The sequence below is a fragment of the Ranitomeya imitator genome, chromosome 3 (assembly GCF_032444005.1).
Source record: "Ranitomeya imitator isolate aRanImi1 chromosome 3, aRanImi1.pri, whole genome shotgun sequence".
In the NCBI taxonomy this organism is placed as follows: Eukaryota; Metazoa; Chordata; class Amphibia; order Anura; family Dendrobatidae; genus Ranitomeya; species Ranitomeya imitator.
In genome coordinates this window covers 617647142-617674473 of record NC_091284.1, presented here as the reverse complement: position 1 = coordinate 617674473, position 27332 = coordinate 617647142, and the positions used below count along the sequence as shown (strand labels likewise).

At 40.4% G+C, this 27332-nt stretch overlaps 1 protein-coding gene across 13 annotated transcripts in view; it reads right to left on the bottom strand.

Annotated features, from left to right (window-relative positions):
* Positions 1-27332, bottom strand: part of DACH1 (dachshund family transcription factor 1) — a 519671-nt gene that overhangs the window by 36734 nt on the left and 455605 nt on the right. For 6 of the 13 annotated variants that reach the window (XM_069758152.1, XM_069758148.1, XM_069758145.1 and 3 more), the window contains 5 exons: positions 23668-23819; positions 8239-8386; positions 4365-4508; positions 1132-1200; positions 98-182 (listed from right to left, as the gene is read on the bottom strand). In XM_069758152.1, coding sequence (XP_069614253.1) covers positions 118-182; positions 1132-1200; positions 4365-4508; positions 8239-8386; positions 23668-23819 — 578 coding nt within the window. In that variant the 3' untranslated portion in view covers positions 98-117. The remainder of the gene's footprint in view (positions 1-97; positions 183-1131; positions 1201-4364; positions 4509-8238; positions 8387-23667; positions 23820-27332) is intronic. The other 7 variants (XM_069758153.1, XM_069758155.1, XM_069758149.1 and 4 more) reach the window with 3 other exon arrangements.

Below are 27332 nucleotides of genomic sequence, written 5' to 3'. Positions count from 1 at the left end.
TAACAGAACATAATGAAAAGTGTTAACTGGGGACATCCTATTTAAAGAAAAATGTCATAGACATAAGCAACTTAGTTCAAGGAAAAGTTGAATTTACCTTGAATTTTATCAAAAACTTCAGGTTCTTTTGAATCCGGCAAAATGACAGCTGGCCAACCACCATTGTTTTGAAATGTCAAAGGCTGAAAAGAGGTTAAAAATATGATACTCACTGCTTATCTTTCCCAACTCCCCTGCCCACATCTTTTTCCCTCTCTCGAAATCCTCTTTGGACATGGTGCATTTTCACCAGGGCTTGAGTAGACTAATAGGCTTTTGACATAACAACACACGTCATGACATTACAAATTGCGTCACCTGTGGCCTATGCACAGAATGAATATGCCCAAGGAGGATGATGTGCATCAGAGGAAAGGAGAAGCTGGACAGAATGGTGGAAGCATATCCTACTTTCAACAGTGTTTGTGGATTTGGCCATTCAAGTCTATAGGGATACATCAAAAATGAATAAAAACTAGAAGACATACTTTTCCATCTGCTTTTAACTGATTCATTGCTATGTGTCAATGGAAAAAAATGCATACAGTTTACCTCCTCCCGCTTTTAAAAAATGATATGAACAAAATAAATTTAAAATGGATTATAAATCTATGACGTGACGGAAACTGTCAGTCTTTGATGTGTGTATAACCAAAAACACATATGTGAAAACAGCCCTATTCATGAACATCCCATTGGGGTTGTAGTTCAATATATCTGTGTTTTATAAAATACACTAACAACAAAATCCCTGGAAGAGGATATGGGGCAAACGTTGCAAAACAGCTATACAAACAGTAAAATAAAACTCTTATATTCTGCAATAACATTCAGAAAAATAGTATCCTCTTCCCTTAGTTATAAACTAAACGCCTGATAATAGAAGATATGATTTTGCATTGTGTGCGCTGGAGCTGACCCATTACCTGTTATTTTAAACATAACCAAATTAATTTACTGTAATAAGCAGCAGTGCAAATGTGACCTTGTGTTCATTCCAGCCAGATGGTGAGCTGCATGGTTGAATAGCATACTATAACAAGAGAACAGTCAAATGCAAAAACCTAGATTTATGGATTTTGCACATCTTACCTTGTATTGTCCTTTCAGCATCTGTTCTGGCCCCATTGCGGTCAGATTCTATCTCCGGGGTCAAAGCCTCTGAAAGCAGAGACAAAAATGAATGACATTAGCAGCTGAAATACAGCCGGATTTAACCTACTGTGTGCACACTAAGACAATGGCACGTAAGGTATATTTACTTTTCTGTGGCACCATATAACTCACTCTATTCCTCTAACCTTCATGCAATAGAGGCTGGCAGTGACACCATTATCTTATTCATTTATTTTATATCTTTGAACAATGATAGGGTTTTTTTTTTTTAAATTTAATTCTGAAATCTATATTTCTTTTTTGGGCCGCTGATGTCCCACGTTAGCAGAATTACAGCTTGCACCCATTTTAAATTTTTTTTACTTTTTTATGATAAAAATAAAAGATGCAGGCATGGGGCTAAATATATCTAAAAAAAAAAAGAATTACACATTGATAACAATAAAGTTTATGTTAATGCTTTAAAAGAAACAATAAAAATAAAATATTACAATTAATTTTATATGTACATCAACATCTGCATTCTTCTAAATTGCTCTAGTGTACATGTTATATTTATTTATTTTTTATTTGTTTTATATTTTACTATGGTTTAACTAGAATTATTTGATTAGTTACATATTGGATATTTTTGATCTTACGGTGACTTGGAAAATAATGTTTTTATGCACTTTATGTGCATATGATTTGCCTAAAACAAGAAAATGGGGCACTCTGCTGCTTGTGTCTCTTCTGTTATTTCTCACCATATTCCTTTTATATTTTTTTACGTTTCTAATTTAACCCTCTTCCCAAAGAGACATACTAAGAAATGTTAGCTAGGTACATGTCCAAAAGGCCAGCACCCGCAAAAGTGCCCTCTATTGTGGCATGTACAGAGATTTGTGAAAAAAGAAATTGTATGCATCATGCAGTAGGCAGTTGCAGTCAAATGTTGGGATTTGGGGGATTCTTCTTTTGCATTAAAAAAACTTTTTATTTCCCCCTTAAAAAACCATTGCACAAGAAATGCAAAAGCTCAGTACAGTCGCCTGGGACTTGCATGCACACTGTCTGACATGAATATTAGGTATTTTCTGTTACAACGATTCTGCCGTCTTACTTTTGATTTTTAGTGCATTAAAAATGAAAAAAAAATGTGTACCGTATATGCTCGAGTATAAGCCAAGATATTCAGCCCTTTTTTGGGGGCTGAAAGTGCCCCTCTCAGCTTATACTCGAGTCATGGTTGGCGGGGGGGTCGGCGGATGAGGGGGAGCGACGACTGTCACATACTCACCTGCTCCTGGTGCTCCTGGCACGGTCCCTGCATGTCCCATAGTCTCCGGTGCCCGCAGCTCTTCCTCTGTTCAGCGGTCACATGGTACCGCTCATTAAAGTAGTGAATATGGACTCCACTCTCATAGGGGTGGAGCCGCATATTCATTACTGTAATGAGCAGTACCAGTGACCGCTGAACAGAGGAAGAAGCTGCCGGCTCCCGGAGACAATCTGTCCGGGAGAAGCTGCCAGTCCCTCATTCCAGCGTCGCTCCGTCTTCCACATCCACTGCAGTGACTGTTCAGGTCAGAGGGGGCAGATGACGAATTAGTGTGCGCGCCGCCCTCTGCCTGAACAGTCACTGCGGAGAGATGGGACGCTGAGGAGCAGCGAGTGAGCGACGAGAGGGGAGTATGTCATTTTTTTTTTATTGCAGCAGCATTACATGCGGCACATTTTTATATAGAGCATCTTATAGGGCCATAATGAACTGTATGGAGCATTATATGGGGCATATTTGTATATGGAGCATCTTATGGGGCCATAATGAACTGTATGGAGCATTATATGGGGCATATTTGTATATGGAGCATCTTATGGGGCCATAATGAACTGTATGGAGCATTATATGGGGCATATTTGTATATGGAGCATCTATGGGGCCATAAAGAACTTCATGGAGCATTATATGTGGCACATTTTCATATGGATCATCTTATGGGGCCATAATGAACTGTATGGAGCATTATATGTGGCACAATGTTATATGGAGCATCTTATGGGGCCATAATGAACTGTATGGACATTATATGTGGCACATTTTTACATGGAGCATCTTATGGGGCCATAATGAACTGTATGGAACATTATATGTGACATATTTTAACACTTAATCTACTGATATCTCAATCAATTTTACTTTTATTGGTATCTATTTTTATTTTTGAAATTTACAAGCAGCTGCTTCATTTCCTACCCTAGGCTTATACTCGAGTCAATAAGTTTTCCCAGTTTTTTTGTGGCAAAATTAGGGGTCTCGGCTTATACTCAGGTCTGCTTATACTCGAGTATATACGGTAATTGTAATTCAAAGGCAGCAAGGCAGATATTAGTAATACTTCCAATAGCACCTCTCTTATCGCTCTCTCCCCCTATCAATTGAGTTTCTGCATTAATCACAGACTAATACTCCAATTTTATTCACTTCTGCAGTTATTCAGCATATTACTGTCTAGAATATGTGTCCAATATTTAAAGGATTTTTCATCCTGTCTCTATTGCTGAACTGTCAACTCTGAGAAACTCTAGCTATCTTAAAATCATCCTTATATTGGTTGCTGCATTCCCTGCTTAGACTTTCATATAGTCTACGATAGGTCCTCCTAATTAGCTGTGCTATACCATGTGATGTGATAGCTACAAGGCATTATGGGGAAACCTGGTCGAACCTGAGGTTATGTCAGTCGTATGTGGCTGATGTACTCTTCTGTAAAGTGTAAAATGGTGGGGGTTTTTGACGATTTGCATGAAACAGATGGCAAATTGTTCAAATTTGCCAGTACCTGCAAATTTCATAAAATATGACAGGAACTCGATTTTGACCTGCAATAAATTGATTTGAGCATCTGTACTGTTGGCTAAACACTCATTTGCCTAACAGGTATTTCTCCCAAATCTCCATGCACATGCACACTTGCCTTGTCCATCATTTCCATCAACATTTAATGTGACCAGGATAACAGGAATGCCCGCCGGCTCATAGTAACTACTGGTATGACGTATTATTGTTGAGCTAAATAACCCACATGCTTTTACATTGCTCAATCTCACTCATTATTTCCATCAAATACACTGAAATTTTCCTAATAACATCAGGTTTGGTAGCATTGTAGCAAAAGCAATGTGCCTTACAGATGACACTATTGCTTCAGGTCAATTATTGGTCTTACCATTAAGGACTCGAAGTCCTTCTGAGGATGCTGCTTGTTTGAGTGCCTGCTCTGCTTGCTCTCTTCGTTTTGTCTCAAATTCCAACGCTTCTTGTAATTTCCTTTTCGCTTTCTTCTCTTTCTTAAGTCTTTTTTGAATTATTGCTGAAACAGAAAACATCCATTTAATTATTGTGATGGACTGTTCTTGTCTTGTTTTGGTCATATCTATAATATTGCAGTCACATTCTAAGAATACAGAAAATACTTTGACTTTGACTTGCACTTCACATAAAATATTTTTTATTTAGAAATAAGCAAGGATCCACAAAAAACCTGAAATAATTATTTAGTAAATCAAATAAATTAAAATTATAGTATTTAAAACATCTGCAAATTATTTTTACTGATCCGTCGATTAAAAAGAACATTGGTACATATAATATAATAATTCAGTTATTCTATTTTAATATTTAATAACCGTAAGGAAATAAGGACACTTGCAAATTCTTCAAGAAATGCATCCTAATGTGAAATGTATGGTAAATCAATTAGTTTATCAGCGATACTGAAACATAGAAATAAATATAACATCTTTTTGCACCTGGGCGGCCATCAGACAGTACCTGTGTTGTGAATTCTCCAAAGTGGACCAAGATGGCTCTAACTCTTCTACCTTTTGGACTGATTATCTACCTGACCAGAATATTTGTACTTTCTTCCCATAAATATCACCTGTATTAAACATCTAATGTAAAACTAATGATCGGAATAGGTTACTAACAGATCACAGGTATGTTTTAACATGTTGGATGTGTTACTAAATAAATTTGCTGAGTCGGACCTGATGCCCTAGGTAAAATGGAAGTGTACACCTATTCTATTATCATAAAAATAATATAATTGGTTATTAAGTCATACAAGTAATATAGTATTGTAGGGAAAAGTCAAAGAAAGACCATTTGTTTGCATGTTAGAACTCAGCGATATTAGTCAGACATAACAGTGATCAGTTTTATGCAAATCAAGCGTCTTTAATTATTTTATTGATGTTCTTCATTGATCATTTTGCAGATATACACTGGGCAATTAACATTAATAAAGGCTTGCAATAATTTGGATCTCAGTGATAATTGCTACTTATAAACAGGCATTTATTAGCATTAATCTCTGAGTGACTAGACCAGTGTCTTGTCTTGCATGTTAGAAAATGTTTTTAAAGTTACTAAGTAGATGATAGAAATGTGATATTGATCTCTAGACATAGTAACTGTATTTCACATATCATTGTCAGTCAGAACAGGATTGGCCATCTATAGTGATTGTCCACTGTCCATTGTGCACTCGTCCACCATTTACAGAGAAAAGTGCAATCTGAACAATCAACAATTTATAAAATGATGCACAGTGGCATGTAAAAGTTTGGGCACCTGGTCAAAATTACTGTTATTGTGAACACTTAAGCAAGTTGAAGATGAAATGATCTCTAAAAGGCCAAAGAGTAAAAGATGACAAATTTATTTTGTATGTTAGGAAAAAAAAATTTTTTTTTTCATTTTATATTTTAAAAACTACAAAAAGGAAAATGGGCTGATGCAAAGGTTTGGGCATCCTGCATGATTAGTACCTAGCAGCACCCCTTTTTGAAAGTTTCACAACTTGTACATGCTTTTTGTAGCTAGACGAGTCTTTCAATTATTGTTTTGGGATTTTCAGTCATTCTTCCTTGGAAAATTATTCCAGTTCGGGGAGATTTATGGTGAGATTCAGGGGACTGTGAGGGCCATTGTAAAGCCTTCAGCTTGCGCTTTTTGACATAGTCTGTTGTGGATTTTGACGTGTGTTTAGGATCATTATCTATTTGCAGAAGCCATCCTCTTTTCAACTTCAGTTTTTTTTTACTGATGATGTTATGTTTTCACCAATAATTTGCTGACATTTAATTGAATATTGAATACATTCTTCCCTCTTCCGTGAAATGTTCCCTGTGCCATTGGCTGCAACACAACCTCAAAGAATGATTGATCCATCTTCATACTGTACTTAATGGTTGGCAAGCTGTTCTTTTCCTGTTCTTTTCTGTGCCATTTTTCCCCTATGCAGAATAAAAAAATATAAAAGTTTAAATTACCCCTTTGATTAATGTAGCCAAAGAGTTCCATTTTAACCTTACTGGGTCACAGGACTTGTTCGCTTTCATCTGGTTTGTTTAGATGTTCTTTTGCATACTTCTAACATAGAATTTTATGGTGATAATGTATGAGAGGTTTTCTTCTGATGACTCTTTCATGAAGACCATATTTGTTCAGGTAGAACAGGCTAAACAGTAGAACAATATATCACAACCTCAAAGTTTGATAAATTTTTCTGAAGGTCTTCTGAAGTCAAGCAGGGGTTCTGATTTGCTTCTTTAAAAATCCTATGAGCAGCTCTCACTGAAATTTTGCTTGGTCTTTCAGACTTTATCTTGACTTCCAGTGTTCTTGGAACTGCCATTTCATAATTACATTTGGAACTGAGGAAAGGGCAACTTGAAAACGCTTTGCTATCTTTGTGATAATGGTGGAGCCATTGTGAGCCTCCACTATTTTCATTTCCAGAGTGCTAGGCAGCTGCTTAGAAGAACCCAAGGCTGCTTTTTTTTGGTACAAGGTTAGAGGAGGCTGGGTTTTTATATAAAAATAAAATAAAAATTTTTATCACTTGGCCTCTCCTAACGATGATAATGATCACGCCATAACCCTAACATGCTAATTAAAGTCTGAATCCTTGGTCAAAGATATCTGAGCACACAAATCTCCAAGGGTGCCCAAACGTCTGCACTAGTCTATTATCCTCTTTGTAATTTTTAAAATGAATAAAGAAAATGAATATATATATATATATATATATATATATATATATATATATATGTTTTTAACTAAAATACAAAGGAAATGTATTATCTTTAACTTTAAGCCTTTTAGAGATCACTTCATCTTCAACTTACTTATCTGTTCACAATAATAGTGATTTTGACCACTGTATATCTCATACAAAAGTCTGAAAATATTGTTTTATTGTGTGTTAATTTTTGATGAAATTCATCTCAGTACTTCCAAAAAATTCATACTTTTCTATAGTTATTTCCAAATTTAGAGATATGAACATAAAGGGAGGATAAAAGTAATTACTAGGCCAGGTGGTGTTTTTACAAGTTTAGGCTGGATAGGTAGGCAATGTGCTAGGGCAGTGTTTCTCAACTCCAGTCCTCAAGATCCACCAACAGGTCAAGTCTTCAGGATATCCTTAGTGTTGCACAGATGATAATTTCATCACCTGCTCAAGCATTAATTCCATCACCTATGCAATACTAAGGAAATACAGAAAACATTACCTTTTGGTGGGTCTTGAGAACTGGAGCTGAGAAACACTGTGCTAGGTCATAGGATCATGGTCCTGTGGAAAAAAATGCAGCATGCACCATTTTCATCTGTTTTAAAGCACAAACAATGAAAACATGACCATCTAGGCCAGGCCTTACTCACAAAATTATGAGGCCACTACAAATGAAAAATAATGAGTCAACTTTTAACAATCTACCAGAAGGCTGCAGCTTATAGCAGAGCTTCATTGTGGCTGTGACTTAGCTGTTAAGCAGTTATCTCATATGCTTGTACCCTGAAAAAAATATAAACTGTGTAAAACTATCAAATATTAAAAATTGATTTTATCTGCAAGTGTATTGTGTGTGATTTCTTTAATGCAAATAGTAAGGAGTAATTTTTCCATCACCACCTCTCTCTCTATCATTAAGACATTACATATCCATCTTCATATACATATAAGACCTTAAATAATATGTGTATACAAATTATACAAGGTAAGCGTAGAAATAAGACACTTAAACAAATACCTCTGTTCTTTTGTTCTACTGCTAATTGTTTTTCTAGGGTTTCCCTTACTTCTCGTTCCCTGAATAATTCCATCTTTAACTCAGTCTTTTCCATTTGTACCTGTTTTTCTTGCGCTCGGGCATTATCTATTGCCACCTTTAACAAACCCTGCAAAATAAATCAGCATTACTGTCAATATATTGAAAACGGAAATATACAGACACTGATGATTATACAATGCATGAAAAAAAAGAATCCAAATATATACTCTTTGAAAATTACTATTGCACTCACACTGGAATACAAAATTTGCTACCACCTATAACTTGGAATGCAAGATAATAGAAGAGGGCCTCTGAACAACGATACTGGCTTTACACATGTAGTTTTCATTGTAATTTTTTTTTCAGCTAAACACAGGATCAAATACAAAAGGCAAGAAAACGATACAACATTGGGCCCCATTCATCAAGACCAGAATTGTTCATAGTAGTGTTGATAAAGGGGGCATGTTGGAGTCAGACGTTCCTGATTCATGAAGAGGTGCATGTGTCTTCATAAATTTGAAGTTTCTCAAGAGTAGTGTGCGCCTCCAAGTGCTACGCCAGAAATCTCACTCCAGTCAGATTTCTGGTGTAGGGAATGCCAAAGATCATGATGAATTTCTCAAGCTGTGGAGTAATGCCACTGTCGCACCCGCTTCCTGCCCTGTTCTGGTCATTTTGGAAGAGCAGGGAGAAACTGACATGATGACACCAAAAGTCGAAAAATTTAGGTGCAACTCTTGAGAATTCTAGTTTGAAAGCTTGGATGAATTGGGCCCATTATGTACAACTCACGTGGAGTTCCCATTCTAGTTCATATTGCCTAATCTTAAAGGGAACCTGTCAGCAGGATTGTGTACAGTAACCTACACACAGTGTCAGGTCGGCACCATTATACTGATTAAAATGATACCTGGGTCGATGAAATCCGTCTTGTGGTTGTTGTTTAATCTTTATTTTCAGTTTTGGGTTAATTATATGCTCGGCTTCCGGGGCAGCCTGGGGAGGGGGTCTTGTGGTGCTATTGTGCATGCACCAGCAGCGCCATCTTGCTGGAGAAAAAAATAAATTCCTCTTCCGAGATGGCGCCGCCCGCGCATGTGCATTAATAATAATAATAATAATAATCTTTATTTTTATATAATAATAATAATAATAATAATAATCTTTATTTTTATATAGCGCTAACATATTCCGCAGCGCTTTACAGTTTTGCACACATTATCATCACTGTCCCTGATGGGGCTCGCAATCTAGAATCCCTATCAGTATGTCTTTGGAATGTGGGAGGAAACCGGAGTGCCCGGAGGAAACCCACGCAAACACGGAGAGAACATACAAACTCTTTGCAGATGTTGTCCTGGGTGGGATTAGAACCCAGGACCCCAGCGCTGCAAGGCTGCTGTGCTAACCACTGCGCCACCGTGCTGCCCCAGCTATCGGAGATAACTGAGAGCTGCTACTACGCAGGCGTGGGCAGTGCCATCTTGAAGGAAGACCTTTTTTGTCCTGCAAGATGGCGCACCTATATACACTGATAGCTGGATCACCTATATACACTGATAGCTGCTACTGTGCAGCCGCGGCGGGCACCATTTTAAAATTGATTTTTTTTTCTATCTGAGTAACATCAACCATATTTATTATTGGGACATTAAACATGCGATTATGTTGCTGTGCAGGTGCCACGGCTGGCACCTGCCTGCAGGTTTTTTTTCTTTTCTTCAGTATGTACATATATTCATTATGCAAACTAGGGGGCAGGTCACTGAGGGATCAGTGACCTGTCAGCAGTCTGCATTATGAATATCTAATCAGAGCACCACATGAAGACCCCTCCCCCCACAGGCCACCCCAGAGCACGGAGATATCATTAACTCAAAACTTAAAATCTAGATTAAAAAACAACTACAAGATGGATTTCATCAACCAAGATATCATTGTGCCATAGTCCATCAGATGGAATATGTATTCTCCCCTAGGAGAACTGTGTCTAGGAAAGGACAGGCTAATTCATAAGGCTACTTTCACACATCAGGTTTTTGCCGGGTTCTTTTTTTTCCCGCCGAATCCGTTTTCTTTCTCATAGAGTTGCATTAGCGCCGGATTGCGCCTGATGGTGGCACGTTTCATCCGTTTTTTGTGGACCCGCCTAAAATTAGTTTTCCAGCAGCCGGAGAAAACGTTCATAGGAACGTTTTTTTTCTCTCAGGCAAAAAAACGCCAAGCAACGGTTCCAGCGATAAACGGATGAAACTGACATGTGAAATGATGGATCCGGCCTTCAAATCCAGTTTTCCATGCATTCTCCATACAATCATGCACAATTTCCGTTCTGGGGGTCTGTCTCTCTCTCCTCTACCCCGGGTTTATGAAAAAGAAAAATAGATCCAGAAAAAAAATGGATCCATTGCATCAGTTTTTCACAATTTGCAAAAGATCCATTTTTTAAAAAATTCGCCGGATCCTGTCGGACAGCAAAAACCTGATTTGTGTGAAAGTAGCCTAACACATTCAATGAGGCACGCATGGCTTTGTAGCAGAGAGTGCTTGACCTCCGCATGGACAGGGAGCCAGGGGGTCCACCGGTAACACTGATTCTAAGAATTATCTTTTCAGTTACATTCAAAACTTATGTGATCCTTCCTTTTGGGGTTGTTCTGTGGCCGCTACATGTGAACTCACTCTTATAAAAGTTCCTTTGTGAGATATAATGTGTTGAGAAAACTACAACACGCAGCAGTTCCTAAAAGTCTGCAATTGTCACATTATGCTGGGAGTTAATATCTCCCAATGGAGGGGAAAGTGATGACAGGAATTCAGGAAATACATTCTTTTTAATTACCTAAAGAGAGAGTGGCAAACACGTTTTTTTTTTTTTTTCAATTTTAGTCTGATGCCTAATCCTTGTTTTGAACTAAGGTCAAAGCTAACTCTATGTGCTAATTCAGCAGTAAGCCTTAAGGTACCTTCACACTGAGCAACTTTACAACGAGAACGACAACGATCCGTGATGTTGCAGCGTCCTGGATAGCGATCTCGTTGTGTTTGACATGCAGCAGCGATCAGGATCCTGCTGTGACATCGCTGGTCGTAGCTGAAAGTCCAGAACTTTATTTGGTCGTCAGGTCGACGTGATTCGTCATGTTTGACAGCAAAAGCAACGATGCCTGCAATGTTTTTTCACAGAGCTAACAACCAGCGAGAACGATAAGTACGTCACTGGATCGCTCCTGCATCGTTCTGGAGTTGCTGTGTTTGACATCTCTACAGTGACCTAACAGCGACGCTCCAGCGATCTAGTTTAGGTCGGATCGTTGTCTGTATCGCTGGAGCGTCGCTAAATGTGACGGTACCTTAAGGCAACAGCAAGAAACTTGAAGATAATTGGTGGAGAAGATAATAAGTGAGGGCCCAGGATACTATATAATTTGCTAATGCTTTTGTACTTCATCTCAGACTATGACATCTAGCCTATATACTACATCTAGTACTCCTGTGGGAAGGCAAGGAGATTCATCTGTTTCCATGTGGGCTAGTCTGAGCCCACCACCAAATACTGCTACACAGCATCTGTCCGAACAGTTCTACCATATGCATGTGAAATTAGATTTTACTTTACACATTTCCTCCCTTTGGAATCTACCTCTGGCTTTGACTAAAAAGCTGCATATGTGAATTTAGTATTGAAGGGATAGAACAGGTGAAAACTTTACAAAGTAAGAGCTTGTTCACAAGTCAGTTGTCATGTGTGAGTGCTATCCGTTTTTTTCACGCACATCACTCGTACCGCTGACAGTCTGTGGGGCTTGTCACATGTACATGATTTTTTTGTGGACCCAGTGGCCTGTGCAAAATTACAGAGACATGTCCGATATTGATTCGAGGGAGTCAGATTAAACTTAGCAATGAAAGTCTATGGGTCTGTGAAAAAATTGGATGGCATTTGGATACCATCTGCCTGCTGTCCATTTTTCACTGACTGGTAGAGAGGAGAAGGTACAGAAACTTTTTTTTTCTCATTTGTGAAAAAATTGATGAAACTCTGATGAAAATCATAAATGAAAATCACTAATGAAACTTGGTCCATTTTTCTTGTATGTATTAAAAATTGACATCTGAATGAGATCTTAAGCTGCTTTGCTTTTATGTGTTGGATAACGAAATCTAACACAATGTAACATTTATATAGCAAATAAAAGAAAAAAAAGCTCTATATAAACATGCTTTTGGACTCTAACTAGAGATAATAGAATTTTCCAAGATTCAAATCACACTGATTTTACAGAGAAAATTGATTTGCAGTGAAGTTTTTTGATGCAAATTGCTTGTTCTTTATTATGCTCTATGGTCTCTCCAGAACCAAGCGCTAAAAGTAGGATGCAAAAATAAAAAAGAATAATACTCATTTCAACGTGCCATCACTCAGGTGTCATCAGAGGCCTTGTGGAACCGGAAACCTTGGGAGAAGAGGAAAAGAGGAGGCACGGAGGACCAGATTTGAAGGCTATGCGGGCGGTGGTACACATTAGCAGTACGTTTTTTTTTTACCTATTTACCAACCATCTATGGCTTAGCAAAGTAGTTGATGCAGCTTGCTGTTGCTGATTCCGCAAGTAGTGAATTTCAAAAAATCTTTTGGAGAATATGAACTTTTGAGAGATGGAAGGAGAATTCAGTTCTGCTCAATTAAATTTGCTCATCTCTACTTCTAAGAGATAAAATTGAAAAACTATTTAACAATAGTTGAAAGATATAATTTTTAAATGTATGTGAACTTCAAAGGTCGCCATAAATGAATAATTATAATTATTGCAATGCATTATTCAGTTATAAATGTCTTGTGAAAATGAATAATATCGGCAAAAACAAATAATACACTAAGTCATTAGCCGCAAGCCTCTTATCAACAGTACATGCACTAATTGTACTCAATTTAGAGGACAAATTGACACATGTAATCATATATCTAATCTTCTCATAAAATGGTATTTATTATCCATAGCAACCGATGTTTACTAAAGGCCTATGAGAAAGGAAAATATGCACTGATTGGTTGCTATGTGCAGTAGGACCACTACTGACGCATGAGGTCATAACATCCATGCAAAAAAATTAGAAGAAAAATACATATAGATGCTAAAATTAACATAAAAATGACTAACAAGACAATTATTTTGCTATTTAGCTTTTCTTGGATGATACACATGATCCAATGTAGGAAAAAAGGTCAAATAAACATCTTTTACTCACAGCATGGATTTTCTTCAGGATTAGTTTGATCAATTATAGTGTAGGATGACCAGGCAAGGTTACCTTCACCATTACCTTGCATGGTCTCCTAATGCTGTACAGTAATTATGGAACTGAATTACAAAGCAGGTACATGCTGGGCACAACACCGCCCTGTCATTTGGACCATAGCCATTTCTTTTTTTTTTAAATAATATGTTTTCTGCTTCACATGTTTTAATTCCGAGCTAAGTCATTAAAAGCAATAGTTCTCTTCCTCAAATGTACAGTACAGCTGTACATTACTACATCCTCAGTCTACAGACATTATGGCTTGTAAAGGATTAGATAAAAAATATTAAAAGTTAGTTACTTATTTAGTATTTGCTAAGCATTGTGAAAGGTCAGATGAACCTGAGCTTCAAGTGGGCAACTTGTTAATCACAGTGAGAGTATTTAGTATAAAATGAGATGTTCTACACTGCATTCGCTCAGTTAAAGGGAAGTGTTATGGCTGGCAATCAGGCAACACAGCGTGCAGTAATCAGTGCACATACAGAGATCTGGCAATAACCAAAAACAATAGGACGAGCTCTGAGACGTGGAATCTCTGTAGACTGCAGTACCTGATCTATCCTCACACAACTATAAGCAGCAGTGGATTGCGCCTATCACTACCTATGCAACTCGGCACTGCCTGAGGAGCTGACTAGCCTGAAGATAGAAATACAAGCCTGACTTACCTCAGAGAAATACCCCAAAGGAATAGGCAGCCCCCCACATATAATGACTGTTAGCAAGATGAAAAGACAAACGTAGGAATGAAATAGATTCAGCAAAGTGAGGCCCGATATTCTAGACAGAGCGAGGATAGCAAAGAGAACTATGCAGTCTACAAAAAACCCTAAAACGAAAACCACGCAAAGGGGCAAAAAGACCCACCGTGCTGAACTAACAGCACGGCGGTGCACCCCTTTGCTTCTCAGAGCTTCAGCAAAAGTTAATAGCAAGCTGGACAGAAAAAACAGAAAACAAACTAGAAGCACTTATCTAGCAGAGCAGCAGGCCCAAGGAAAGATGCAGTAGCTCAGATCCAACACTGGAACATTGACAAGGAGCAAGGAAGACAGACTCAGGTGGAGCTAAATAGCAAGGCAGCCAACGAGCTCACCAAAACACCTGAGGGAGGAAGCCCAGAGACTGCAATACCACTTGTGACCACAGAAGTGAACTCAGCCACAGAATTCACAACAGTACCCCCCCCTTGAGGAGGGGTCACCGAACCCTCACCAGAATCCCCAGGCCGACCAGGATGAGCCACATGAAAGGCACGAACAAGATCTGGGGCATGGACATCAGAGGCAAAAACCCAGGAATTATCTTCCTGAGCATAACCCTTCCATTTGACCAGATACTGGAGTTTCCGTCTAGAGACACGAGAATCCAAAATCTTCTCCACAATATACTCCAATTCCCCCTCCACCAAAACAGGGGCAGGAGGCTCCACAGATGGAACCATAGGTGCCACGTATCTCCTCAACAACGACCTATGGAATACATTATGTATGGAAAAGCAGTCTGGGAGAGTCAGACGAAAAGACACCGGATTAAGAATCTCAGAAATCCTATACGGACCAATAAAACGAGGTTTAAATTTAGGAGAGGAAACCTTCATAGGAATATGACGAGAAGATAACCAAACCAGATCCCCAACACGAAGTCGGGGTCCCACACGGCGTCTGCGATTAGCGAAAAGCTGAGCCTTCTCCTGGGACAAGGTCAAATTGTCCACTACCTGAGTCCAGATCTGCTGCAACCTGTCCACCACAGAATCCACACCAGGACAGTCCGAAGACTCAACCTGTCCTGAAGAGAAACGAGGATGGAACCCAGAATTGCAGAAAAATGGAGAGACCAAGGTAGCCGAGCTGGCCCGATTATTAAGGGCGAACTCAGCCAACGGCAAAAATGACACCCAATCATCCTGGTCAGCGGAAACAAAACATCTCAGATATGTTTCCAAGGTCTGATTGGTTCGTTCGGTCTGGCCATTAGTCTGAGGATGGAAGGCCGAGGAGAAAGATAGGTCAATGCCCATCCTACCACAAAAGGCTCGCCAGAACCTCGAGACAAACTGGGAACCTCTGTCAGAAACAATATTCTCAGGAATGCCATGTAAACGAACCACATGCTGGAAGAACAAAGGCACCAAATCAGAGGAGGAAGGCAATTTAACCAAGGGCACCAGATGGACCATTTTAGAAAAGCGATCACAGACCACCCAAATGACCGACATTTTTTGAGAAACGGGAAGGTCAGGAATGAAATCCATCGAAATATGTGTCCAAGGCCTCTTCGGGACCGGCAAGGGCAAAAGCAACCCACTGGCACGTGAACAGCAGGGCTTAGCCCTAGCACAAATTCCACAGGACTGCACAAAAGCACGCACATCCCGTGACAGAGATGGCCACCAGAAGGATCTAGCAACCAACTCCCTGGTACCAAAGATTCCTGGATGACCGGCCAGCACCGAACAATGAAGTTCAGAGATAACTTTACTAGTCCACCTATCAGGGACGAACAGTTTCTCGGCCGGACAACGATCAGGTTTATTAGCCTGAAATTTCTGCAACACTCTCCGCAAATCAGGGGAGATGGCAGACACAATGACTCCTTCCTTGAGGATACTCGCCGGCTCAGATAACCCCGGAGAGTCGGGCACAAAACTCCTAGACAGAGCATCCGCCTTCACATTTTTAGAGCCCGGAAGGTATGAAATCACAAAATCAAAACGAGCAAAAAATAACGACCAACGGGCCTGTCTAGGATTCAAGCGCTTGGCAGACTCAAGATAAGTAAGGTTCTTATGATCAGTCAATACCACCACGCGATGCTTAGCACCCTCAAGCCAATGACGCCACTCCTCGAATGCCCACTTCATGGCCAGCAACTCTCGGTTGCCCACATCATAATTACGCTCAGCAGCAGAAAATTTCCTGGAAAAGAAAGCACATGGTTTGAACACTGAGCAACCAGAACCTCTCTGTGACAAAACCGCCCCTGCACCAATCTCAGAAGCATCAACCTCGACCTGGAATGGAAGAGAAACATCAGGTTGACACAACACAGGGGCACAGCAAAAACGACGCTTCAACTCCTGAAAAGCTTCCACGGCAGCAGAAGACCAATTAACCAAATCAGCACCCTTCTTGGTCAAATCGGTCAATGGTCTGGCAATGCTAGAAAAATTACAGATGAAGCGACGATAAAAATTAGCAAAGCCCAGGAATTTCTGCAGACTTTTTAGAGATGTCGGCTGAGTCCAATCCTGGATGGCCTGAACCTTAACCGGATCCATCTCGATAGTAGAAGGGGAAAAGATGAACCCCAAAAATGAAACTTTCTGCACACCGAAGAGACACTTTGATCCCTTCACGAACAAGGAATTAGCACGCAGTACCTGGAAAACCATTCTGACTTGCTTCACATGAGACTCCCAATCATCTGAGAAGATCAAAATGTCATCCAAGTAAACAATCAAGAATTTATCCAGATACTCACGGAAAATGTCATGCATAAAAGACTGAAAAACAGATGGAGCATTGGCAAGTCCGAATGGCATCACCAGATACTCAAAATGACCCTCGGGCGTATTAAATGCCGTTTTCCATTCATCTCCCTGCCTGATTCTCACCAGATTATACGCACCACGAAGATCAATCTTAGTAAACCAACTAGCCCCCTTAATCCGAGCAAACAAGTCAGAAATTAATGGCAAGGGATACTGAAATTTAACAGTGATCTTATTAAGAAGGCGGTAATCAATACACGGTCTTAGCGAACCATCCTTCTTGGCTACAAAAAAGAACCCTGCTCCCAATGGTGACGACGATGGGCGAATATGTCCCTTCTCCAGGGACTCCTTCACATAACTGCGCATAGCGGTGTGTTCAGGTACGGACAAATTAAATAAACGACCCTTAGGGAATTTACTACCAGGAATCAAATCGATAGCACAATCACAATTCCTATGCGGAGGTAGGGCATCAGACTTGGACTCTTCAAATACATCCTGAAAGTCCGACAAGAACTCTGGGATGTCAGAAGGAATGGATGACGAAATAGACAAAAATGGAACATCACCATGTACTCCCTGACAACCCCAGCTGGTTACCGACATAGAGTTCCAATCCAATACTGGATTATGGGTTTGTAGCCATGGCAACCCCAACACGACCACATCATGCAAATTATGCAGTACCAGAAAGCGAATAACTTCCTGATGTGCAGGAGCCATGCACATGGTCAGCTGGGCCCAGTACTGAGGCTTATTCTTGGCCAAAGGTGTAGCATCAATTCCTCTCAACGGAATAGGACACCGCAAAGGCTCCAAGAAAAATCCACAACGTTTAGCATAATCCAAATCCATCAGATTCAGGGCAGCGCCTGAATCCACAAACGCCATGACAGAATACGATGACAAAGAGCACATTAAGGTAATGGACAAAAGGAATTTGGACTGTACAGTACCAATAACGGCAGAGCTATCGAACCGCCTAGTGCGTTTAGGACAATTAGAAATAGCATGAGTAGAATCACCACAATAGAAACACAGTCTGTTCAGACGTCTGTGTTCTTGCCGTTCTACTTTAGTCATAGTCCTGTCGCACTGCATAGGCTCAGGTTTACTCTCAGACAATACCGCCAGATGGTGCACAGATTTACGCTCGCGCAAGCGACGACCGATCTGAATGGCCAAGGACATAGACTCATTCAAACCAGCAGGCATAGGAAATCCCACCATTACATCCTTAAGAGCTTCAGAGAGACCCTTTCTGAACAAAGCCGCTAGTGCAGATTCATTCCACAGAGTGAGTACTGACCACTTCCTAAATTTCTGACAATATACTTCTACATCATCCTGACCCTGGCATAAAGCCAGCAGATTTTTCTCAGCCTGATCCACTGAATTAGGCTCATCGTAAAGCAATCCCAGCGCCTGGAAAAATGCATCAACATTACTCAATGCAGAATCTCCTGGTGCAAGAGAAAACGCCCAGTCCTGTGGGTCGCCGCGCAAAAAAGAAATAATAATCAAAACCTGTTGAATAGGATTACCAGAAGAATGAGGTTTCAAGGCCAAAAATAGCTTACAATTATTTCTGAAGCTCAGGAACTTAGTTCTGTCACCAAAAAACAAATCAGGAATCGGAATTCTTGGTTCTAGCATCGATTTCTGATCAATAGTATCTTGAATCTTTTGTACATTTACAACGAGATTATCCATTGAGGAGCACAGAGCCTGAATATCCATGTCCACAGCTGTGTCCTGAAGCACTCTAATGTCTAGGGGAAAAAAAAGACTGAAGACAGAGCTAAGAAAAAAAAATGATGTCAGGATTTCTTTTTTCCCTCTATTGGGAATCATTGGTGTGGCTCCTTGTACTGTTATGGCTGGCAATCAGGCAACACAGCGTGCAGTAATCAGTGCACATACAGAGATCTGGCAATAACCAAAAACAATAGGACGAGCTCTGAGACGTGGAATCTCTGTAGACTGCAGTACCTGATCTATCCTCACACAACTATAAGCAGCAGTGGATTGCGCCTATCACTACCTATGCAACTCAGCACTGCCTGAGGAGCTGACTAGCCTGAAGATCCTCAGTCTACAGACATTATGGCTTGTAAAGGATTAGATAAAAAATATTAAAAGTTAGTTACTTATTTAGTATTTGCTAAGCATTGTGAAAGGTCAGATGAACCTGAGCTTCAAGTGGGCAACTTGTTAATCACAGTGAGAGTATTTAGTATAAAATGAGATGTTCTACACTGCATTCGCTCAGTTAAAGGGAAGTGTTATGGCTGGCAATCAGGCAACACAGCGTGCAGTAATCAGTGCACATACAGAGATCTGGCAATAACCAAAAACAATAGGACGAGCTCTGAGACGTGGAATCTCTGTAGACTGCAGTACCTGATCTATCCTCACACAACTATAAGCAGCAGTGGATTGCGCCTATCACTACCTATGCAACTCGGCACTGCCTGAGGAGCTGACTAGCCTGAAGATAGAAATACAAGCCTGACTTACCTCAGAGAAATACCCCAAAGGAATAGGCAGCCCCCCACATATAATGACTGTTAGCAAGATGAAAAGACAAACGTAGGAATGAAATAGATTCAGCAAAGTGAGGCCCGATATTCTAGACAGAGCGAGGATAGCAAAGAGAACTATGCAGTCTACAAAAAACCCTAAAACGAAAACCACGCAAAGGGGCAAAAAGACCCACCGTGCTGAACTAACAGCACGGCGGTGCACCCCTTTGCTTCTCAGAGCTTCAGCAAAAGTTAATAGCAAGCTGGACAGAAAAAACAGAAAACAAACTAGAAGCACTTATCTAGCAGAGCAGCAGGCCCAAGGAAAGATGCAGTAGCTCAGATCCAACACTGGAACATTGACAAGGAGCAAGGAAGACAGACTCAGGTGGAGCTAAATAGCAAGGCAGCCAACGAGCTCACCAAAACACCTGAGGGAGGAAGCCCAGAGACTGCAATACCACTTGTGACCACAGAAGTGAACTCAGCCACAGAATTCACAACAGGGAAGGTACCGCATTTGTAGATCATTAATAAATCAATGTAAAGTAGCATAACATGCTGTTATAATCAAGTTTGATTGCATTTGAAACATATTTCATGTGTTATAGGAGTTTAAAGAAGGCACTGGGGGCTGACATGTTGCTTTCACAGTACCAGCATGACACTTTCATTGTCATAATATGGCACCCCATTGTCAAAGGAGATAACAGATGGACGCCAACCCTATCTATTGTAATAGAGCTGTCAGTGCTGTGAACTGGGATTGCCTCTGTGGGCTGCACAATTCACAGTAGTGGCAGTGTTTTGCTGCCATTTTCATGGAGCCCTCGGATCTGCTAACATAAGCAGTACTGCTTCCAGCAGAACAGATCCTAGATTGGCAGAAGTAAAATGCGGGAGAAAAGCCCTGGCAGAGTATCAGAAACTGCAAAGACATCAAGGAGGAACCGTGTAACATTAGCATAATGGGAGCAGGAGCTGTCAGCTGTGAGGCCATGTGCACACGTTCAGGTTTTTTCGCGTTTTTTTCGCGCTAAAAACGCTATAAAAACTCATTAAAAACGCATACATTATGCATTCTATCATTTAGAATGCATTCTGCATGTTTTGTCCACCCATTGCTGGGTATCTAATAGTTTTTCAAATATTTGTGTGAATATTTTCCAGGACCATGATATAAAAATGGAATCTAGTGGTCAGTGGAAAGATCCAAGAAATGTCTGTTCCATGATCGATGCTTGATATAGTATATTCAGTTCAAATAAGCTCCAGAAACATTTATAGTATACATAAAAGCTACATTCCTATTGAACATAGAACATTCTTTAGGTTTATTGACTACATAATAATAAAAAAAAAACCCTGCTACATTACTTGCCTGGAATCTAGGTCACATTGTCGACTGTTACATTGCTCACTGTCATGAGAACACAGAGAAAACTTGGAAAAATGTACAATAAAACTGTGTTCAGTTGCTGCCTTTTTGTTGTAACAGGACAGCAAATCTTTAATTTGAAACTACTTGCATTATTCAGCAATGCTCTTTGTTTTACTGTACTTCATCAGCAACAAACAATTAGCAACAAATGAAAGAGATCATTACATGAAGTGCCCCTTTAGATCACCCCAATTAAAAATTTAGTTTAGCTTTATTTTAATTCAGAGATACTAAATTCTAATTTTCTGCTCTGATTGATCTTGTTGACTTATCTTTGAAAGAAGTACTCTCTACGCAATGTCTAGAGATTATTTAGCAAGATGCCAATGTTGGCACCACTTAATGTGTTGATTGGTTGTATTATCAGAAGCTGAATAAACTACATAAATGAAAAGCACGCAATACATGTAGAATGAACAAAATATATCTTTGTGGTTAAAGTGATTATTTTCTGGAATTTCAACTAAAGGGACTTCTGAGAGAATTAAATTTTATTGAGTTTTACTCATACAAATTTGAACCCATTTTGATTCAGTTTGACATGTATACAAATCATTCTACCTAACTAAAAAAAAGTAATTAAATGCTATATGTTGTATCTGAAGTCATGCTTTAGGCAATCACATACTGTGTTTTGGGTGTCCATAGATTAAAAACACACTCAACTACTTATGTGACCTTTATTGTAATCTTAGAAGTGAAGTTGAAGCATATATGCGGACACCTTTGAGAACCCTTATAATTTGGAGAAGCTGCTCAGCTTATTCACGTTTTTACATTCATAAGCAATTTATACTTCACTTGGGCTATATTGAGGAAAGATATAAAAAGGCTCAATTTTTTACATATATATATAAATATATATATGTATATATATATATATACACTTGAGTATAAGCTGACCCGAGTATAAGCCAAGCAACCTACTTTTGACATGGAAAACTGGGTAAGCTTATTGACTTGAGCAGGGCCGGCTCCAGATTTTTGAGGGCCCCGGGCGAAAGAGTCTCAGTGGGCCCCCCCTTTAACACATACCCCGATTCATGATCGCACATAAACACAGCCATGTAGTATATAACACTGCCCACGTACAGGGCCGGCTCCAGGTTTTTGAGGGCCCCGGGCGAAAGAGTCTCAGTGGGCCCCCCCTTTAACACATACCCCGATTCATGATCGCACATAAACACAGCCATGTAGTATATAACACTGCCCACGTAGTATATAGCAGCGCAGCCCACGTAGTATATAGCAGCGCAGCCCACGTAGTATATAGCAGCGCAGCCCACATAGTATATAGCAGCGCAGCCCATGTAGTATATAGCAGCGCAGCCCACGTAGTATATAGCAGCGCAGCCCACGTAGTATATAGCAGCGCAGCCCACGTAGTATATAGCAGCACAGCCCACGTAGTATATAGCAGCGCCACTCACTCAGGCACTGGTAGGACTGGGAGCTCCTCTGGAACCTGCCTCATAACTTCAGCAGCATGGCAGCCAGCCAGGGGCGGAGATCAGAGCAGAGAACGTGCTCTCTCCGCCCACAAACAATGTCACACTGGCTGCCTTCTCTTAACCCCTATGTGTGCCTGCCTGGTTGCACTGACTGAGTGAGAAGATGCTTGTGTCAGAGCTGGCACATAGGGGTTAAGAGAACGCATCCAGCAGTGACTTTGTGGGCGGAGAGAGCATGTTATCTCCTGCTCTGCTCTCCCAGCTGTATCTATGACAGTGAGTGGGCCCCCCTCTCTCCCCAGGGCCCCGGCATTTGCCCAGGTGCGCCGGGTGCTGATGCCGGCCCTGGACTTGAGTATAAGCCGGGTATGTATTGTCCCCTCATCCCTGTCCTGCTATGCATGCCTCCCCCTTCCTTGTCCTGGTATGAATGCCTCTCTGTCCCTGTCTGCATGCCTCCCCTGTCCCTGTCATTGTATGCATGCCTCCCCCTTCCCTGTCCTGCTATGAATGCCTCCCCTGTTCTGTCCTTGTATGAATGCCTCCTCCCCTGTTCTGTCCCTGTATGCATGCCTCCTTATCCCCTATCCCTGTGTGCATGCTTCTTATTGAAAAAAAAAAAAAATCATCATCATCATCATCATCACCTACCTGCACGCCCTGGGTGCTGGCACTGCATCTCGTTCTGGCCGCAGGAGCCTGCTTGCAGCTCTTCCTGTGCTGAGAGGTCACGTGGTACCGCTCATTAAGGTGATGAATATGCGCTCCACCCATATGGGAGTGGAGACGCGTCCATATTCAACACCTTAATGAGCGGTACTAGCACAGGAAGAGCTGCAGGCAGGCGCCGGCAGCTGGAACAAGATGCAGTGCCAGCACCGAAGGCGTGCAGGTAGGTGAGCATGATGTGTGCTCCGGCTCCTGGCACACGCTGCTCTGTTGCCCCCCCCGGCGGCTTTCTGTACCGTGACTCGTGTATAAGCCGAGGGGGGCGTTTTCAGCACACAAAAATGTGCTGAAAAACTTATACACAAGTATATATGGTATATATACATATGGATATATGTCTCCTTACATATCTATATATGTGTATGTTTACGAGGGGTATTGCACGAATACTCACCGGTATGTTGATATTTATTTTTTAGAATATTATTTATTTTCATCAGATGATAGGCCTACCTGGATATTAGTCAGAAGTGTCTCTATTGAAGACAGCCCATCAGGAAAAAGAAAGGGAGAAGGAAAACCAGGAGGTAGCGGTTGCCCATGTCCAGACAGAGAGAGTTTGTCAAAGCTGTCTCTCGCAGTTGGTGTTGAGAGCGGGGTCTCATCTGCATGTGATTGAAACAAAAATATAGAACAAGTTACGCTTGTCTGTTTTTATTAGACCTCAGTAATGGTTTCCCTAGTGGTTTCCAGAACATTTATTGCAAATTGGTTCTTGCTATCAAGAGAAAATGCTTTCTGCTGAATTTTCTTTAATGAAAAAGCTGTGGAGATACAACAAGATAACATTAATGAGTAACTTTATAAGCCTTTTAAATGCGGTCTCTAATGAGACTGAGTTTACAATGCAAGAGAATCTTTCTAAAACAAATATTATCTCACATATACTTGTGATAATATATTCAAACTGACTTTATGACTACCTCCCAATTATCTAATTTTAGTTTGTGTTGTACTGTGCAGAGCTTGACAAATAATGGAGGATATTTAATGGATGGAAAAAACACTGCTGTCTGTTAATATTTAGGCTTTTAAACATCTACTTGAACGAATAAGCAAATAAAAAGATGTAGTTGGGTATGCGATGTGTCATGTTCGCTGACAGCGTAAAGTGTCTTCATAAAAACTGTACCTAAATAATTTGTTACATGTATTTATACTTGATAATCTATCAATATAGTGATATTACATTGTCCCAATGATTTGGTAGATACTTAATCATCACGAAATACCATTCAGGGAGGCATCTGATTAGCTCAAAATTTATTCTGTAGCAAGATTATGACCCCAAACATATAGCCAATGTCATTAAGAACTATCTTTACTATAAAGAAGAACAAAAAGTTCTGTAAATGATTATATGGCCCCCAAAGAGTACTGACCTCAACATTAATTGGCCTATCTGGTGTTACATTAAGAAACTGAATTTCTGCAGCAAACATTCACAAAAGATCTGTGGTTACTTTTCCAAGATGTTTAGAGCAACATCCTTCTAAAATTGTGAGACTGTATACGTGGAAGAATTGATGCTTTCTTGCTGTTTAGAAAAAAAATTCTCACAAAAAATATTAATTTAGATTTCTCTTTTGCTTACTATGAATTGTGTTAATTGATAAAAAAAATAAACTGTTAACTCTTCTGCTTTTCAAACATTCTTTGCTTATTATTTCCCATACCTGCCTAAAACTTTTGCTCAGTTCTGTACTGTATTTATGCTTAGATTTGTATTAACATCCGCAACAAACTTCACAGTTAAACATCAAGATTGCTGCTATGATTTTATTTGTTCAAAGAATGCAAACCTACAATCTAATAGAAAATAAAGCTATCTGTAGTAATGTGCACAATGCAATCTCACGGCAACAACAAATCAGATTCTATCAAATCCACCAGCAAGGTAAAATAATACACTGAATTGCTAAGCTTAATAAAACTTGTGTCCGGTTCTGTAAAGCTGGAAAATGGGTGGTAAACCTCGACAAATGTGCCATTGGGGCTGATAAAATGCAATATAAAAGTATCCGTGCAATGAGAGTGAAGTGCTTAGTAAAATAAAATACATTGCTCCAGGGGAAAATTTCTACTGTTTAGTTTAAGTTGTCATTCAGACTTTACATCAATGCAATACCTTACCCTGGCATGTGTTGTGGACATTATTTACATACCAATTAACCATTTTAGTGAAGAAAGGACTGTAAAGCTGCTTATCTTACCTATAGGTAACTGAGGATGGATACATTGCAGGACAAAATATTTTCCTATCACTGTATTTTTTTATTGCTTTTATAAGATACTAGATGGTGGCCCGATTCTAACGCATCGGGTATTCTAGAATATGCATGTCCACATAGTATATTGCACAGCCCACGTAGTATATTGCCCAGCCACGTAGTATATTGCCCAGCCACATAGTATATTGCCCAGCCACGTAGTATATTGCACAGCCACGTAGTATATTGCCCAACTACATAGTATATTGCCCAGCCACGTAGTATATTGCCCAGCCACCTAGTATATTGCCCAGTCACATACTATATTGCCCAGCCACGTAGCATATTGCCCAGTGATGTAGTATATTGCCCAGCCACATAGTATATTGCCCAGCCACGTATTATATTGCCCAGCCACACAGTATATTGCCCAGCCACGTAGTATATTGCCCAGTCACGTAGTATACTGGTCAGTCACGTAGTATATTGCCCAGCCACGTAGTATATTGCACAGCCACACAGTATATTGCCCAGCCATGTATTATATTGCCCAGCCACACAGTATATTGCCCAGCCACGTAGTATATTGCCCAGTCACGTAGTATACTGGTCAATCACGTAGTATATTGCCCAGCCACGTAGTATATTGCCCAGCCACATAGTATATTGCCCAACCACATAGTATATTGCCCAGCCATGTAGTATATTGCCCAACCACGTAGTATATTGCCCAGCCACGTAGTATATTGCCCAGCCACGTAGTATATTGCCCAGTCACATACTATATTGCCCAGCTACGTAGCATATTGCCCAGTGACGTAGTATATTGCCCAGCCACATAGTATATTGCCCAGCCACGTATTATATTGCCCAGCCACACAGTATATTGCCCAGTCACGTAGTATATTGGTCAGTCACGTAGTATATTGCCCAGTCACGAAGTATATTGCCCAGTGACGTAGTATATTGCCCAGCCACGTAGTATATTGCCCAGCCACGTAGTATATTGCACAGCGACGAAGTATACAGCACACAGCCACGTAGTATACAGCACAGACACATAGTATACTGCTCAGTTACATAGTATATTGGCCAGTCACATAGTATATAAAATAAACATATACTCACCTTCCGAAGACCCCTTGTAGTCCTGGCACCTGTGTGCGGTGCACGCAGCAGCTTCTGGTCCCAAGGTTGGCAAGAGCGCAGGACCTGTGATAACGTCACGGTCACATGACCATGACGTCATGGCAGGTCCTTCTCACATAGCATCCTTGGCACCGGAACTTGCCACTTGCACTGTCGAGGACAGGGCGCGACGTCGGAGGGTGAGAATAACTTTTTTTTATTAATAATATTTGTAACATTAGATCTTTTTACCATTGATGCTGCATAAGCAGCATTAATAGTAAAAAGTTGGTCACACAAGGTTAATAGCTGCGTTAATGGAATGCGTTACACCACGGTCCATTAATGCTGGCATTAAACCAGTGTGAGGGCTGACTGGAGGGGAGTATGGAGCGGGCACTGACTGCGGGGAGGAAGGAGTGGCCATTTTGCCGGTGGACTGTGCCCATCGCTGATTGGTCGTGGCAATGGTCATGGGCATTTTGCCACGACCAATCAGCGACTTGGATTTCCATGACAGACAGAGGCCGCGACCAAAGAATATCCATGACAGACAGACAGACAGACAGAAGGACAGACAGAAAGACGGAAGTGACCCTTAGACAATTTTATTGTAGATAAAGTTATGCTGAGGGCACATGTACACTATGTTTCAACATCCAGCTCTCTGCTCTATCATAGGAGTTCCAAAATGTTTATCTGTCAGACAGCAATGGTCATGATGAACCTCACAGAATTATAATGGTATCTATTCTAGCTTTTGTTTTAATGAAAAAAATA